This window comes from Cavia porcellus, unplaced genomic scaffold (genome assembly GCF_034190915.1).
Source record: "Cavia porcellus strain 051 isolate PalLab524CR breed Dunkin Hartley unplaced genomic scaffold, mCavPor4.1 scaffold_2, whole genome shotgun sequence".
Lineage (NCBI taxonomy): Eukaryota > Metazoa > Chordata > Mammalia > Rodentia > Caviidae > Cavia > Cavia porcellus.
This window is the reverse complement of record NW_026947485.1, coordinates 98,659,437-98,678,021: the sequence shown is the minus strand read 5'-3', so window position 1 is coordinate 98,678,021 and position 18,585 is coordinate 98,659,437. Positions and strand designations below refer to the sequence as shown.

At 40.3% G+C, this 18,585-nt stretch overlaps 1 protein-coding gene across 3 annotated transcripts in view; it reads left to right on the top strand.

The window, feature by feature from the left end:
* The window catches only part of Dhx32 (DEAH-box helicase 32 (putative)), a 62,493-nt gene that overhangs the window by 35,969 nt on the left and 7,939 nt on the right, over nucleotides 1-18,585 (top strand). For all 3 annotated transcript variants that reach the window (XM_063244917.1, XM_063244914.1, XM_063244916.1), the window contains exons 4-7: nucleotides 4,007-4,379; nucleotides 8,589-8,834; nucleotides 10,687-10,786; nucleotides 10,877-11,035. In XM_063244917.1, the coding sequence (XP_063100987.1) occupies nucleotides 4,007-4,379; nucleotides 8,589-8,834; nucleotides 10,687-10,786; nucleotides 10,877-11,035 (878 nt within the window). The remainder of the gene's footprint in view (nucleotides 1-4,006; nucleotides 4,380-8,588; nucleotides 8,835-10,686; nucleotides 10,787-10,876; nucleotides 11,036-18,585) is intronic.

The window sequence follows — 18,585 nt, the reverse complement described above, 5'->3', positions numbered from 1 at the left end:
TAAAACAACAGTTTTTAATCTTAATGTGGAATTAGGTATACATAAAGTTTTTACTGATTGGTTGATTGATTTGAAAGCTACAGAAGTGAATCACTATGGTGATATTGAATCACTATAGTAATATTGTAGTGGTAGAATATGGCAGGATGTTCCTTATCTTTTAAATATCTACACGTTGGACTTGACTTCCATGGGATTGTTTTATAGTGGAAACCTCAAGCCAAGTTCAGTTCTACACATAATCTTAGCCAAAAGGCCATGAAGCGGTGGGCCAAGTTTAGTTCTGAAGGGCCAAGAGCAGTGAGGCACAGTGCACAGGCACCTCTGATGATAGAAGGGAGTGAACGTCTGCTTTGGTCACTACGAGGCCTGTTTCTCTGCCATAGCTGGGCTGCCTTGTCCTGTCTTTGTTTTTATGTCTTCACTTTACAGTCTGTTCCTGGAACATTGGGCTTTCTTTTCTATTGTGATATGTCTGCTAAATCAGTGCAGTCAGCAGACATCCGTTTCATTGCTATGAATGGGATTGACTCTCAGAAAGGAGGTCAAAATGATTTAAAAGTCCCTGTGTGGTTAACAAAAATTATTTTTTCCCCCTGGAATTCTGTACTCTGAAGAGGAGGCGTCTCTGAAATTGAATGATTAATGTACCTGCTCAGAGTAGCGTTGCAAAAACCAATTGAGTAGATATATATGACTGAGGCATAGTATACATAGGTGATAGTTATTTTTATAATTTAATTTTAATTATATCTTTCTAATTAGAAGCAGATTCATTTTCCTGCAGAAGTATGCAAGCTATAATTTTGCATATGCTCAGATTGAATAGCTTTTTAAATCAGGCTTTAAGGTTGGTTATTGATTATTGAAAGCAGTGTTCTAAACTCACTATGATTTTTTTCAACTTTGTAACACATTAGTATCTTATTTATCAGGCACATTAATAGGCACTTAGTAAAATTGTCTTGATGCCTGTTCCTGTAGCTTGATGGGATGGGGGAGGGGTATATATAACAGTTCAGTTCTTTAAGATTCTTTCTGGTCTTTTTTGAAACAGTAGATGCCCCAGTACTATGTATTTAAAATAGTCTTCGTAGACTACTTATTACGATATCTTGTAGAAGTAGCACGTAGGTTCCAAGTACTGACCTTAACAGCTTTGAATACTGGAAAGGTCTCATATTTTCACTAAGGTAAAATTTAATACATAAAATTTTAGGAAGCATTTCTATTAGTAAGTCTTTTGAATATTTTATTATATTCTTAGCTTTTATAAGTCTTAGGAATTTAAAATATAAAGTATAATTTCTTGTCAGCTTATCTGGTTATTTTTGACTTAGTTACCAGTAACAGAACTTTTTAAAGCATTATACACGATACCTTATTAACATAATATAAATACATTTTTGTGTTACATAGAAAAGTTTGTGCAGTACATTTTAGGAATGAGCTTTTGTGATTTCTTTCATATCAAATCATAAGTGTGCTGCTAAGTGTAGCAGAGTGTGTCATGTCTTGCCGCCTCACCCCACATCATCCTAGTGCTGGGGATTGAACCCAGGGGCCCTATCCCATTTGGTTATTTAGTTAGTTAGTTTTGAGACAGGGTCTCACTATGCAGTTCAGACTGGTCTTGAACACACTATACAGTACATACTGGTCCCAAACTCATGGCCTCAGCCTCCCAAGTGCTGGAATTTCAAGCATATACCACCACACCAAACTCCCAGTTTCTTCCGAGACAAATGTTTGCTAACTTACCCAGGCTGAACTAGCATTTGTGATCTTCCTGCTTCAGCCTTCTGAGTAGCCTGGATTACAGGTGTGTATCACCTTGCTTAGCTAGAATTTTAAACAGGTCACACCAACTCTCTTTTTAATTAAGCTTAGATATATTTGCATAAAGCACAATCTTTCTCTATCTTACTGTGAGCATTGCTTGCTGTATGTTCAGTGTTTAGATGAGTTTTGCAGGAAAAGAAACAGACTGAATTTCTAACATTAAAAAAGTATAGATTACAATAGTTTATTTTGAGATGAGACAGTAGAAATATATCATTGTTTATATTTGATAACCTTACAAAATATGATTAAAAGCTAGATTTTGGATGCATCTCTTGGTTCACATCTTGCATTATGTATGATACTATAATTGTAAAGATATTTCTAAACTTAAGAGGTATGATCAACAACTTGTCACCGTTCATTTGATAAGACACAGATGAAAATATGTATAAAAAATGCAGAGAGCAAATGTTTTGATCTCATCAACCCACAAAGAGGGAGAAAGCTTATCACCCAAGCAGTGCAGCTGAGGAAGCAATCTGTAATTTGACAGTGGTGTCAGATGTGATACATATTCAAGTTTAGTTTGGCTTGTTTGTTTTTGAGACAGGGTCAGGCTGCCCTTGAATTTACTAGGTAGTCCAGGTGGCCCCAAACTTGCAGCAGTCCTGCCTTAGCCTCCTGAGTGCTGGGATTATAGGGGTGTACCACCATACCAAGCAATGCTCAAATTTAGATCTTAACCCTGTTCCTGGCTTTATGATCTTTGGCAGAGTACTTAAATCTTTCTGAATTCCAGTTTCCTCATTTATAAATATGGAGTGGTAATATCTACCTTGAAGATTTATTCTGATGATTGAGAAGACATACATGAGCACAATCCCTGACACATACTAGGAGGATTTTTTTTGTACAGGAGGATTCACAGTGTTCAGAATATGCTAAACAACTAAGATTTTTTTCAGCAAAAAGGTACAAAGCAAGACCTGCAAAGGGAAATAGTAGATAGGGCAGAGTTCAGAGGAAAACAGGAGCAAGCTGCCAAAAGTACTGTCCCTGTGGAGTCACATAAATTGGCTGAATTTGTCCACTAGTGAATTTAATAACACGTGAAATTATGTCGTACCAAGGAAACTCGTACAGCTACTCAGTGCCCGTGGTTTTGACTGGGGGCTGGTCACATAGGCGCTCTTTGCCTAGCACCTTCCAAAATTCCAGATACCCAACAGTGCGTGTGCAGCATAAACCATATTGCTTTCAAAGTCCAGATACTGCGAGTCAGTCTCATTAGTTCTGGGAAGGAAAAGTGAGAAACTTCCCCAAATCTGAGTTTCTAAATGCCAATCAAGGCCAACCCTACCAATTAGGCCTTTCTGAGAATAGTAGTCTTAGAGCTGCCATACGCAAGAATAAATAACAGTAAATTCCTTAAAATGGATAAAAAATTTATAAAATAGAATATATATGTGTGTGTGTATTTATATATAGTCAGAAAGATATTTGTATAGTGCCAAGTGACTATAGTGATAGGTGACTATCTTTATTATTTTAAAAAATAATGATCCCCAAAACTGGAAAAAAAATCCCTTAAAATCATTATAGTATTAATCTCTTCCCATTTTAGGCACTTTGGCCAGTTTGCATGCTGCCCTCAAATCGATGATTACTGGTTAGATTCTTCCTTTTGGTTATTATTTGTACTAAGGTCCTTGCAGTGGGTAGATGGGCCATTAGCATGGACCCTGAGTACTTTCCTCAGGAAGCATATGCTGTTTTTTCAATTCTTCCATTGATAAAAGAGAAGGGAAACTATTCATCTGGCAAGGATATTTTATAATAGTACTTTTTGGTTGTTTATGAAGTTCAGACAAATATTATAGTTCTTGTTAGTTGTATAGTAAGGGTTTAGACAGAGGTCTTTAACCAGGGTTTCGTTCTGCAGTGATTCTTACAAGTCTATGACTATATACAAACGGGGTAAATTTTGTTTATGTGTGTGTTTTGTTACAGATCTGTACATTCTATCAGCCTTAAAGATTTTGACCTCAAGATTTAGAATAACTGATTTGAAGACTATCAGAAAGGCATATTTATTGTTGGAAGTTCTTTGCATGATTTAACCACTAAGTTAAAGAATATAAGAAAGGCAATTTTATTGTTAGGAAGTTCTTTGCATGATTTTTTCATAAGAATTTCTAACTTTAATATTTCTTATTTATAGGTACTGTACTGATGATATGTTGCAAAGAGAAATGATGTCCAATCCTTTTTTGGGTAGCTACGGGGTCATCATCTTAGATGATATTCATGAAAGAAGCATTGCAACAGATGTGTTACTTGGCCTTCTTAAAGATGTTTTACTAGCAAGACCAGAACTGAAGCTCATAATTAACTCTTCACCTCTCCTCATCAGCAAACTCAGTTCTTACTATGGAAACGTGCCTCTCATAGAAGTGAAAAATAATCACCCAGTAGAGGTTGTGCACCTTAGTGAAGCTCAAAAGGATTCTTTTGATTCTATTTTACGCCTTATCTTTGAAATTCACCATTCCAGTGAGAAGGGTGACATTGTAGTTTTTCTGGCCTGTGAACAAGTAAGTTGTATTCTGACTTAACAGACTATGTAATAAGATACTTCATTTGGAAAGCTTTTAATAACTAACAGACAGTTTCCATTTGCTAGGTAACTATTTAAATGCTTGACTTCATCACATTTCACTTTTTTACACTTAAAAGGTATAAATAGGGTAAATAAAACTCGCAGAGAGAGAGACAGGTACAGAGAGAACAAGGAATATTGGTGAAATTTGCACTGTTCTGCACACAGAATAGGGCAATCTCAAGAAGTTTGCAGAAGTGATCTTCAGGACCAGCCCTTTTGTCTGGCAGGCTGGATTGTAGCCACCCCAGCGCACAGCTGCCAGATCTGCGACCTTTGTGTGTTGTCACCTCTCAGCTCCATGGACACATGGGGACTTGGCACACTCTCAGCGGCCTCCCTTGTGACCAAGTGCATTTGTTGAAGATAAGAATCTAACCTACATACTTAGGTTAGAGTTAGGCAGTGACAAATTTCCGGAAACTTCCTAAACTGCATAATCAGTAGAGTATGGGCAGAAACATATAATTTGCAGCATTTCCTAGAAGCTCATCTTCCTAAACTGAGGCTTTTTTTCTTAAAAGATAAGTAACAACAATAACAACAAATTCTTGGATTTGTTGCAAACTTCTCTTCAAAGGAGTGCTTTGAAATGTACAATTAAGTGTCTTTCCATTCTGTTAGTGTTTTTATATGGACAAGGTGCCTTTTGTTTTTTGTTGTTTGGTTTGGTTTCTGTGTTTTTGAGACAGAGTTTCACGGTATACACAATTCAGGCTGGCCTTGTACTTACTGTGTTGCCCAGGGTGGTTTCAAACTTGAGATGATTCTCCTGACTCAGTTTCCCAAGTGCTGGGATTACTGGTATACACCACTACACCTGAATTCAAGGTGCCTTTTTGAGTCTTTTTTTAAATTGCAGCTGTATTTATTCTACCTCTTTCTGTGGTAGGATCTAAAAGACTCCAGGATCACCAGAATGATACCTCTCAGGGACCAATTGCCTTTTCCCTTCCCATCTTCTTACAAAGAATAAATTTTTAGGTCATGACCCAAACATGTAGTGCTGAGTGATTAAAGAGAAACCAGCAAGAAAAGTGTTTGGTACAGGCCACCAGCTGAACGGAAACACATCTCGGCTGCCGTCAGCCTCACTTAGGTGTTCACGTGCTGTCAGTAACAGCTCAGTAGCTCTGCTCTGTGCTCTGCTTCTCCTCAGAATGTAAGGAAGACTGATCCTCCTGGCTGTGAGAACGTTAGACATATTTCTTACCACTTTAATTGTATCTATTTTCTTAAAGAACATTATTTAGAATTTCAAATGTATGTATGCTATAGCATATTTATCAATTTTTTTGAAAAGAGATGACACATGTTTTCATCTAAATAGCAATCTACTTGCTATAGTGATTTATTATCATTCCCTAATCCCATGATTTAGAATACTCAATAAAGTTCTAAGGAAAGGAATAAAATGACTAAGGAGGCAAAAAATTTGTATGAACAATTAGCACATCCTCAGTGTAGCTGAGTGAAGTCTAAGTAAGAAAGGAATGGCAAAATTAAAAATCTTAAGTGTTTGAGAGTTAGAATTACCAGGTTAAAAAAATTTAAAAGGGACATATATTTCTGTAAAAAGAAAAGTATTATTAAGATTCATAGGAGTAGTAGTCATCTTCATCTTTCAAGTAAAAGTAGATAAAAATTCCAAGATGGAATTTTGGAAAGTAAAGATTATTAACAGAATTGGGGGTATGGTTTCTTAGACTATTTGATTTCACTTTGAAATTATTGGTTTTTAGAAGATACATTTTCACCAAGGGTGGTAGTGGAAATCACCTTAACTCACATGCTGCCCTGTGTCTTGGTACTTAGTCCTGAATGTTTGCAATGTATTGTTCCTTATCATTTAACCTTCTTTTAACCTGAAAACAAACAGTGAAATAAGAAGAAAACTTAAGTTGAGATTTATGGTACTATCTAGCCATGTTACTGTGCTATCACAAAGAAGTTATTATTAGGTTAGAGTTTTCCTGAGAAATGAGCTATGCAATTAGGGTCTTATTTCATTTTGGGATCCAGATATCTGCTGAATATCTTCCTTCAGAGATACTGCTGATTTCCAAAGCTATGCAGATAAAGGAAAGTTCCACGTAAGTGAACACAGACCACACATTGAGAATCAAGGAAATAAGTAGATAAAACTTATGAAGCACCAAATGCATATTTTCAGGATTTTTTCAATTTCTAAAGATTATTAACTCAAAGCCCTATGTCAACTATGCTTTAGCACTCTGAACTGTGTATAATAGCTATTTTTATTTCAGTCCACTTTACTGTTTCGAAGATTTCTCCTATTCTTTTTCCCCCAGTTTAGGACAAAATCCATATTTCAACTCACACAGAACTCAAAGGTTTTAGTGACTAGAAGCAGATAAAAAACGTCTTACCACAGTTATTTTTCAACAATATTCTGAAAAGAAGAGTGGATACTTCAGTATTCTTTGAAGGCTTATTGTGATAGGAGATTGTTCCTGAGTAGGCTGCGGGAATTGAGCCTCGTTTTCCAACTTGACGTGAGCTGCTGAGGGTGAGGTAGCGCCTGTGAGAAGCTTGTGCACCACAGCCAGCAGGAAGAACACATGCATACCCTAGTGAGGCCCAGCAGCAGCGAGGTCCAGGAGCACATTGCTTGGTTGCTTGTTCTTTTGCTCTTAATTTCTAGACTATCCACACCAAATACTTAGGGCAAACAAAGTGATCAGAATCCTAAACGTGGAGAAGTGTTTTTGTTCTGGTTAGTCCAGTTGGCAAGTCTTTATCACAGTCAGCAGTTGTACTGTATGCTGGCTTAAAAAACTCTGCCCAAGTAAAATAGCCATTGCAGAAAGGGGAAAAGGGAGCAAGAGCAGGCGTCTGTATAACTGCTGCTTGTCCCTGCCCAAGAGCCACTCAGCTACTTAAAAGCAGCTCACCCCACTACCAGGGACTGGTAACGTCTTACCCTCTTTCTCGGAGGATCCGTCCTCCAAAACTTGTAGGTGAGCCCCGTTCTATAAATGGAAGGAAGTAGTTGTGAGCTGGAGCAATGGAATCGAGAAAAACAATAATGGTTTTAGGAAGCTATCTTTTCACTTAGACTTTTAATGAAATCTAATGAACCTAATAAACTAAATGGGACTTCTTCCATTTTGTAGTTTGAGTCCTTTAAAAGGTAGAAATCTTGGAAACACACACAAAAAAAGTCAGAATCACATTATGTGACATCTGTTTTACATGAATTTTCTCAAAACTAGTTGTGATTTGAGAAATAGAAAAACAGGTGTGGTGGCCAAGGTCTGAATCCCAGCACTCGGAAGGCTGACACAGGATTGCTATGAGTTCAAGGCCAGTCTGGGATACATAGTTCAAAACCAGCCTGAACTATGTAGAAAGACACTGTTTATTGCAAAAAAACAAAACAAAGAAACAAGCAAACCACTATCTAAAATGCCTTATCTTTTGAACATTTTTTATAAGTTGTTTTATGGCAAATGCTTCACATTTTCCTTATGTATTTGGTATATATTTAAATGGATATTTCTAAATGCCTGAATCATGCAAAGATGTCAGTAGAAGCAACTATTTCTTGCCCACTTTATATCATTTCTGCTATTTTAAAAGGGCTAGTAGGTCAAAATGATTTTTAGAGAATCCAAACGGAGACCCCAGCCTTGTGTGTACATGTGTCTTTATGGAAATGAAGAGATTGCTGTATAAGTCTTATTTTTGCTAGTGTTAAAGTACAGTGATATATCATTAATGTGAGAATGTTTGTTTACCTGTCATTGTTAATCGATTAGATTAGAAAGAGAAACTGTATCAAGAGAATACAAGAGAAACTGTATACAAGAGAAACTGTATCAAGTTGGAAAAATAGTGGATTAAATATGTAAAGGCAAAGACAGTACATTTCATAAGGCCAAAACCATTTTTGAATTATTAAAGCAATGAAATTGTTTTTAAGTTATATTTAACTCCCCAAAGAAATTTTTTCATCGAATTACATTTTTCCTCATTTAAAGATTTATGTAGGCAATGACACAAGCATTTCTTACCCTGTTTTTGTTATGAGGGTTGCCTGAATTCTGATTTTGTTTTCCAAATAGTAAAGTTGTTTGCCTTGTACTTTGTTCTCATGGGTGATGTTATTTCTTTATTTTAGGATATAGAAAAAGCCTATGAGATTATTTGTCAAGAAGGATCTAACTTAAACTCAGACCTTGGAGAAATGGTGGTTTTTCCTTTGTATCCCCAAGAAACATGCACACTGTTCAAGTCAATTGATGACACAGAGAAAAGATGCCAAGTTTATCAAAGAAGAGTGGTACTGACTACTAGTTCTGGGGAATCTTTGATCTGGAGCAACACAGTCAGATTTGTTATCGATGTGGGTGTGGAAAGAAGAAAGGTAATTATTAGCAAGGAAACTTCCTGGGCTCCTGCAGTTTACTGACCTTCAAATGAGGATGAACTATGTGACCTGGGTCTCTGACTTTGGTCCTATGGCCACAGAAGAGCACAATAGCAACTGAAGTCCCATCCTTTCTGTTTGTTTGTTTGTTGTTTGTTTGACAGGATCTTGCTTTGTAGTCCAGGCCAGCCTTATACTGGCTATGTAGTCAGCCAGGCTGGCCTTGAATTTAGGATCCTCCTGCTTCAGCTTCCTGAGGGCTAGGATTACAGATGTGAGCCTCTACACCTTGCCAGCTGGGTCCTTCATTAGCATGTTCATAGACTGCAGACAAATTAACTCTATTGGGATACCACAGAAGGTTTTAAGGGAAGACAAAACTTTAGCATAAAGGTGGTGGTGGCTCTCCTTATGTGGGCTTTTTCCTTCCTTTCTTTTTCTGTGTATTTTATTGTATTTTACTTTTTTAGGGGGGTAGTGGGGATCGAACTCATGATTTGCACTTGCCACGCAGGCACTTACATCACTGAGCTAAATTCTCGGCCCCTATTTTACTTTTTTGAGAGGCATAAAGACGTTTATTAGGAAGGGTTTAAAGTACATACTCAAAGAGAATAGATTGTGAAAGGCAGAGGATAGTCTGGAGCTGAGGCTGTTTGTCTGTTCTGAGGATTGGAAATCTGTAGAATTTGTCATGCTTTTCCTTTGAGTAAGTTCCTAGCACAACAAATTATTTGTCTGCTAACCTAATTTTTTTGTGTATCTATTGAGCCCCTTTACCAAAGAGAATTTACTAGAAATTAGTTGCAAGTACAGACTTTTTTTAGCAAATATTGATTTATAATTGACATGATAAAATTTTCATTCTAAATTTTTTTAGAAAATATATTTAAAATAAAATATTTTATCATTAACTTTTTATCAAAAATTACTAAAAAATGAAACGGTATCTCAAAGGTAAGGTATCAAAATGAAAAGGAATCTCAAACTCTACAGACATTGAACCAAAGAAAGTATAGCTTTTGAGACTTGAAAGGAAGCTACCAAATATTGACACATGTAACATTCTTAGCTGCCAGGCAGCTTTTATCCTTCTGGAACCCTGTTGACCTCTGTGTTTTTGTCATGTAGTGGCAGGATTGTCCCACAGGTTATGAAGCTTCCCTGAGAACCAGTAAGAGTGATCTTGACTACAATAGTCCACCACTCAGAGGACTCAGAGGTATCCCTTTACTCCTTAAGCCATATGTAAGAGTCACTGTTGGTGCTGTGTGCAGTTTTTGTGGTAGCTGTCATGTCTGAAAAAACTCAGTGTTTGTCATAAAGTGAGCGCTCTAGCATCACAGATTGAAAGAAACATCAAAGAAGCACACACTGTAGGCAGTAGCCCTTTTCTCAATGTGGCATAAGCACGTCTGTTCCCGTTCACTAGTGGTGCTCTGAGAAGTAGTGGCAGTAGTATTCTCAGCAGTGGTTGCACGGCTATTGATGCCACCATGGAAGCAGTTTTCTTTTTTTTTCCTTTTTGAGACAGGGTTTCACTATGCAGTTCAGGCTGGCCTTGAACTTACTTTGTAGCCCTGGGTAGCCTCAAACTCATGGCAATCCTCTTGTCTCAGCCTCTTGAGTGCTGGGAATACAGGCATATGCTACCATGCCTGGCCAAAGCAGATAGCTTTTAGTCCATTTACACAGTGCGTGCAGTTACCAACTGATGGCACACGAAACCGTACTAAATACTGGCCAAAGGAAAGGAGCCTGCATCAGAGGATTCCTGCAGCGACATGCTGCACAGCAGTCTCCTCACAGCCATTCCCCTGATGCTAACAGTGCTGTCTTTCCACTGAAGGTGTACAACCCCAGAATCAGAGCCAACTCCCTCATCATGCAGCCCATCAGCCAGAGCCAAGCAGAGATACGCAAGCAGATTCTTGGGTCGTCTACTTCAGGTAGCACTCTGGACACAAAAACAAATGATTAGAATCTTTGGATGGAAGCAGTCCAGAAATATTAAAGCCATATTCCTTGATTTCTTTTAGGAAAACTTTTCTGTCTATACACTGAAGAATTTGCTTCCAAAGATATGAAGCCACTTAAACCAGCAGAAATGCAGGAAGCCAACCTAACTAGCATGGTGCTTTTCATGAAGAGGATAGACATCGCAGGCTTAGGCCATTGTGACTTCATGAACAGACCAGGTACCTTTGCATCCAGGTTAGCAAGGACGTGGGCCAAGACTTACTTTCTTACCTCCTGCCCATAGCCAGTCCTAGGAGCAAGTGGTATGCTGCAGGGCAAGCAAGCAGAAGGATTTGCTCTGTACTGAGGCATTTTTCCCACTACCAGCCATAATTCTTTGGACATACCTTTCAAAGTCTATAAGAAATATGTTTTCTGTCACTGGGAAATACAAACCACTGGACACTGGAGCCAGGAGGACTGGCCAGCCCCACAGAAATAGGAAGGGATAGTGGAGTGTTGGGGCATAAGGGTGAAGCCAAGAAGGGGTAAGCAGTCATTGCCAGCACGTGGTGTCTGTCGGAGCACATGGTTGAAGGCAGAGGGTCACTCCTTAGGAATCATACCATCACCTGGAGAAACATTGGAATTTCACTTCTTTGTAATTTAGGTCAGACTTAGATGGGAGGGAGATATTATTCTTCAGCTTAGAATCATGTACTGTTACACTTGGAGCATTTTCCTCTTGGGGAAGCCCAGGGGCTCCTTAGCAAAGTCCCTGGAGTTCTTCCCTGAGTCCCCTGCCTTGTTAGGACCTTTCAGCCACCCAGCTGGCTGCTTTGTAGGGAACCAGGGAATGCAGGGCAGGCAGCCACCACAGAGCAGGGCAGAGTGGGTACCCAGTGTGCAGTCAGGGAGGCCAGCCCTGTGGCTTCTTCTGTATCCCTAGTATTTATGTTCCCTGTTTGGTGTGTATGTCACCATATCCGGGAGGTGGTACTGGTTGTTTCATTTTAAATGTCAACAACCAGCTGGTTAGGAAAGCTTGTGAGCAACAATGCTCTGCTTGTTCTTGTCTGTTTAAACACTTGTCTGTCCCTTAAGGTTAACAATATTTATATGATGTCTACTATGTCATTTCATATGGCAACTCTGTGAAGCTGATGCTCTTATGTGTTCCATGGTACAGATGAGGAAACTGAGTCACAGAAATGCAGTGTCACACATAAACCCTAACGGTAGTTACAAAGTTACCCTAACCACTTTATTACTGTGTCTCCTAAAAACAGACCAGAACCGCACCAGCTTACAAGGAACCTTTCTAGTGTCAGGCCTTCCTTTCCTTCTGAACATTCCCTGATGGTTCTTCTTTCCCTCCCTGCAATGCTGGCAGATGCTTCTAGCTGTGTGCGAGGGCATGGGGGACACAGACAGAAGCCAGTGCAGTTCTCTGTGGTCCACCGCCTGCCCCTCTTGTTGGAGTTGTCAGGAGCCTCGCCTCAGGGCCAGAGTCATTGGGCTGTCAGGCAGTGCCCTTCATATTTGGGTCCTCTGGACCCGCTGATGTGTTTTCTGACCTGCTGTCTAACTTTATTAAAGCTAGGGGGTCTTTGGGTCTTCCTACAAAGTCTCCTAACATAAAAATACTGTTTTTCAGTAATACTTTGGCTTTTATTTGTGCTTTATTTTGCTATGTTTAAAGCCAGTGGTTTTAACATTGAGTACTGTATGTTTGCCAAGATGGTAAATGACAATCTGTTGGCCTGGGTGTGTCAGTATTAATGTCATTTGTCACACTTCCCGAGAGAGAGAGAGATCTGTCAGAAGGCCTTGTAAGCAGAGGTTGTATTTAAAATGGAAGCTGCATAATTTCCATTTGTTTGCAATGCTTTCTCTTTCTTTGTCCAGTGTCAGTAGGATTTACAAGCACTAGAGAAAATGTAGCTATTTCTTTCACACTGTTTCTTAACAGTCATGAGTTGAATTTTGAATAAGCCATTTTTATTCAAAGAAGGGTCACCAAAGGATGCTAACCTATGAAATAAAAACATAGACTAATGGATTCAAGACAGTTTACCATCAGAAGAGCAGTGCTAAAGCAGACAGTCTGTAAGTCCAGTGTGGATGGACCCCAAAAACAGTTCACCAGCTGCTCCATGACACATGACCACTGTTCCAAAGTAAGTCCCGTGGTCAGCAATGCCTACTGCTTCGCTAAACCTCTCAGGGAGTCTTCTATTGAACTCTTCCAGTAAACACCTTGAATAATCAATTACTTTTAGAAAAAACTCTTTCAAAAAAGGTTGTTATATAAATGAACAGGGTACTGTGGAGTGGAACAAGCTCCTGTCTCTCCTAAATAGACTTCCTCCCTCAGTGGCCATTTCTTCCCCAGCCCCATTTAGCATCTGTCCTTGTAGTTAAGGGTAATGGGTGATGGTTCTGGAAACTAGTATCCCTTTTCCACTTGCTACCTGTTGTGCTAAATCTGTGAAAAAAGATGGTATATGTGGATGCCAGCATAAAGGTAGGAGAGCGGAGGTGGCTGTCCTTGGGCAGGAGACTGGCTTCCCCACAGCTTAGGAAATTAACATGTCAGAGCTAGCTGGGAAACCCTCTGGAATAGGAGGAGGAAGAGACTCAGATGTACAGAGCGCAAACGCAGAGGCATGCAGGGAAGAAAAGTGTAAGTAGAAGACATGAGAGGTAAACCTTGAAATTTAGGTTCCGCAGTGTGCTCTACTCTCACTGCTCCCAGGAGAATTTAGGATAGCCAAGGGTCCTGCTCCTGACGTCCAGACTTGCAGCACAGTTCCTTCTCCTTTTCTTGGCTCCTGCTCCCCCTCCCATAAAAAAGGGTTTATTAGGCCTGGCCCCTTTGTAACTAGTTTAAGTAATGGTTAGAGTGGTGACATGTTACTGGGCCAAGTAGAGACAAGGCAGAATTAGTCAGATGGCCCAGAGCAGGCAGGAAATGATAAGTGATAGCAATATTCCAAAGCCACAGGGCCTCTATTTTTGTATAGTAATACAGTTCTCTTTTGGAAGGAGGAACTTGGGAGATGAGGGTCTCTCCATTCATCCTTTTTCACTGGTGACCGCAAACCTTCAGAAGCCTTGGCTTTAGCATTGATGGGTCTCCTCCAGCAGTCACCCAGCAACCTTCCTCTGAAGAAACGTGTTTCGGTTTTGGAAACTCTTATTTCCAGTCCCTGTCTCTGTCCCTGTGCCAGTCTCACTGGTCATCTCTAATCCCAGGAATCACATCTGTTACATCCCAGACGTAAAGAAGGAAAGGCAGGATAAACAGTGTCAGAAATGTGTGACAGCAACTGCAAGGCCAATTACAGGATCCCTGTGCTCTCTGTCATGGCCCTGTGCCGCTTACCCATGAGGCTAATAGCTGATAACTGGGCACAGACAGAGCAGGGTAACCATTTATTTTTGTCCCTGATAAGACACATACCACTATTTCTGCTGTGCTTAGGAAAACATAACTGTGGAGTAATTCTGACTCATCGTTTTGGAAGCAGAAACATAAAAGATGCTTGCAGCTGCTACATTTAATTCAACTTATAATTGAAATACGCAAATGCAGCAATTGTGTTAGCCTTTTCATGATTCCTGAACCATGTGAAAATGAAGTTGGCATAACTAGGCTACAGGCTGTTAATTGAATTCCCTTGATATGGACTTCTTTTTTGAAAAACCAGGGTGGTTTTTTCCTTCCTTGGCTGCATGAGGATCAACCTCGGTCATAAATGACGGAGTCAGTCAATCTGGGTCAGGAATCTAAGGACTGGCTGACTGCAGTGGAAGAAACAGATGGGCTGAGACTGCTGTTGCCTTCGGAAAGCAAGGTTACCTGACTGGAATTGGAGAGAAATTAGCCAAAATATACTGCACTACATAAGATCGTCTTTGAATTCAGGATTAGAACTCCCTTTGCTGTCAGCTGAATAACTGACTTTGGGATGATTTTGATTCCTTAGGTTATGAAAATAAAAAGGAATCAACACAGACCGCCAGGCACGGCATATAAAACGGGGTAAAAGTCTCAAGAAAATAGGGGGAGCAGCCAGAGACAAGTGGGTGGGTGGGAAGGCCAGTGTTAGTGCAGGTGGAGAGGGAAGATGCAGGGGATTGTCTGGTGACGGTGCAGATTTTTCACAAGACGACTCACAAATTAGTTAACCACATTCTCCTAGATCACATTTACACCAAAAGCTGTTTTGTGAGTACACTGGAGAAGTACATGTACTTGTCTTTTTGAGACAGGGTCTCACTATGCAGTTTAGGCTGGCCTTGAGCTCACTGTGTAGCCCAGGCTGGTTTAGAATTTGCAGTGATCCTCCTGCCTCAGCCTCCCAAATGCTGGGATTACAGGCATGTGCCACTACACCCAGCTATGTTTTTAAATCACTAGAAACTCAGGTTGTTTTTGTTTTTGTTTGTATTTTTACCAGTACCAGGAATCGAACTCACAACCACAGGCTTGCAAGACAGGCACTTATGCTGCTGAGCTAAATCCCCAGCCCCAAAATGTAACCGCTAAAATTCAGGGTTTTTCTTTGAAACTTACAGAATGATCTTAATATCTTATAGTCTGTAATTTAGAGACGAGCGGGAGAAAAACAAGTTGCTGGATTCTGTTGCACCATTGTAGCTTCCCCCATGGCCTTGTGGGAAGTCCTGTCTGCAGCAGGATGTGTATGCTATGCATCACTCCCCAAATAGCCCTGAGATTAAGCAGATATCCTACCACCGCCCTGACAGAGGCCATGGAGTCAGTGTTTGTTTTTGTAGAACTGTGGATTGAGCGCAGGGTCACACTGAGCTACATCCCAGCCCTTTTATGATTTTTCATTTTGGCACAGAGACTCAGTATCTCAGGTTTCCCATGCTGCACTTGACTATGTGATCTTCCTGCCTCAGACTCCTAGGGTGTGAAATTACAGGATGTGCCACACACTGGACTAGGCTAGGATTTTAAGTTAATCAGACACTAAAAAGCCACGCAAAATTTATTACTGTATTCAGTTGGTGTTGAAGGGTTTAGATGCTGAAACAACTGCCAAGAGCCAGTATGTTGGAAGCAATCAAGTAAATGTATAAAGTGAAAACAAAATCTGGGAGAGATTTTAAAAGGCATGCCAAACAAAGAACGTTTAATCTTCATGGGGTTGTGAAGATACGTTAGTATATGTATGTAGGCCCCTTAGAAAAGTAACTGGCAATATATTGAATACTTTCATTTTATCTGAGTGACTCCTACTTGAACTCTAAAACACAAGACTAGTAGACTTAGCTGCAGAAAGACAATTTTAACAGATGTGGGAACGGATAATGAGCTACAGGTATTAGGACGTTGTCCTCAGATTGCCTCTCAGGCTGCCCCAGGAAAACCATGGTAGATAAAAGCAAGAGCAGTGTCTTGGCCTGTTGGAATCCAGCATCAGCTGGGCAGGCGGAGCATGTCAGCTACAAGCACCATACAAATGAAGGCCTCACAGCAAATCCGCTCGAGTAAAGAAATGCTTGGTTGGCCTGTAGCTTTGGTAATTCGTTTGCCTTTTGGTCAGCTATAAAATAAGGGTGAAGCGTCTGCTTTCTGGTGTCATGGGGCTGTTGAGAGCTATGAATGAGATGTTTATGCAAAAAATGCTGTGTATACTGTAAAGGGGTAAGAGCTAGGCAGATACCATGTTCTATCATAAGAGTGTGTTCTTGTGAAATTAAATGAAACAGAAACCTTTCTGTTCTCTTCAGAACCAAGACCTTAAGCCCTTTCCCTAAAATCCCAAGACCTGAGAATCTGCCATCAAAACCAGCACCATCTCATAATTCTTTAACTTCTTGCCCTCTCTGGATTCTTTACTTCAGTGTACGTGGTGCCCAAGCACCAATCCTAACATAGAAACTTGACTTACTCCTTTAGCCCTCTGAGCACTTACTTCTCTACATCTATTGCTGTAAATAGATGTATATAAGCAATGTAAATACTGGGTACATAGTAAGGACTGTGTGAGTTAGCTGTTCTCGTTCTTCCCTGTGCTTTTTCCTGCCTTTTCTAAGTCCTAGTGGTATATTGGATATAGCCTTTGATACACAGTGAATTTTGTTGTAGTGTGTATATGGATACAAGTGCCAGTGATCTAACTCAGACTTGCGTAAGGAGAGGAATTGTGACGAAGGAAATTGGGCTATCTCCTGACATCCAGGATGAGGCTGTGACTGGACCTCAGGAACACCCAGGTTTCTCCTCTCTGTAGCTCATGATTTTCCTCCTTCCTCTCCTTACTTTGCCCTCTCTCCATCAGTCCACACAGCAGAATCTGAGCAACTTCTCCCTAACCTTTGTGATGTACTGTATTAGCCCCTGGAAACTCCTCAGATTCTAAAACTGCCAACAGAGAAAGTCACTGGTTGGTTACTTTGAGAAGGTGCCCACGCTGAACCAGTCAACCGTGACTGGGTAAGTAGTGGTAGTAGGGGCAGTCACATAGTGCAGCACTGTGCCACACTAGGTGTGAGAAGAGAGGGGAGGTACAGTTCCTAGCAGAGGAGATGGTTCGCACCATTGCAGTTACTGGCTTATATGCTGCTCTCACAAGACCTTCCACTCTAGAGAGACCAAGAGTGGTTTGGCTGTACACGTGCACCTGTTCCAGAATCTTGCAGATCTCACTAGTACAATATAAATGCACTAAGGGCATGTGAATGACTTGAGCATTATCCTTCTAAAGAAAGACGTTAATTAAAAAATAACAAATATAAAATCCTCTTATTTATATAAAAACCATTCGTTATATGATCATTTTGAAGTCCATACTTTTTTTAAATTGATTTTTCCAGATTGTTCTGGTGTTGCTAATTCCATGCCACCTAATCACATCGTCTTGTTTGAAGATGGTTCTCTATAATGATGTGGGGTTAGGAAGAGCCTGAACCTAAGGGTCGCTACAAAAGGATCTTCACTGCTGCGAGTGGTCGGGAAGTTTCAAAGGTTTCTCTCCAGTTTACCGTTTACCCCTGGAGGCCTCTCTAAAACACTATCACTCACTAATGGTTCAGATTAAGCCACACTGCTTGCTCTTCCTGGTAAGAAAAGGGCTATGGAGTGTGGCTGAAGGAGAGAAAATAGGTGTGGCTTTAGGGCCTGCTTACCAAGAAACATAGCCACTTCCACACCTGGAAATACTTGTCCAGTGAGGGGAGGCATGATAATCCACTAAGTATACTCCCAGAATAATTGCAGACCATAATTTTTACATGATCAGCTATCTTGAAAGGAAATTCAGTGTTTATTTGGGAGGGAGAGTTGAGATAGGGTTTCACTGTGCAGTCCAGGCTGGCCTTGAACTCACCACGTAGCACAGACTGTCCTGTAACTCACACATTCCTCCTGCCGCAGCCTTCCAGTGCTGGGATTACAGGTGTGTGTCACCAGGCCCAGCAGAAATTCAGTGTTTCTGAATCATTTTGGCAAGTGAAACCGAAAGTAGGACAGAGACTTACTGAGCACCCACATGGACAAACATCCTGGCAGCACATTTGGGAAGCTCATATGCAATGAGGTTGTTGTGGCCATCTTGGCTTCTCACTTGCTTAGTTAGCCTGTATAGCCCCTCTGCCAGGGATGATGGTAAGCTTTGTTGCAAATTAATGACCTCTTTGATATAATGGACCTTTCATGCCACAGAACGAAAATTCAGACACATTTTTGGAGCTTGGGGTTTTATCTAAAAGGAATGGGTGAACACCGAAAAAATACTGTGAGTAACGCCCT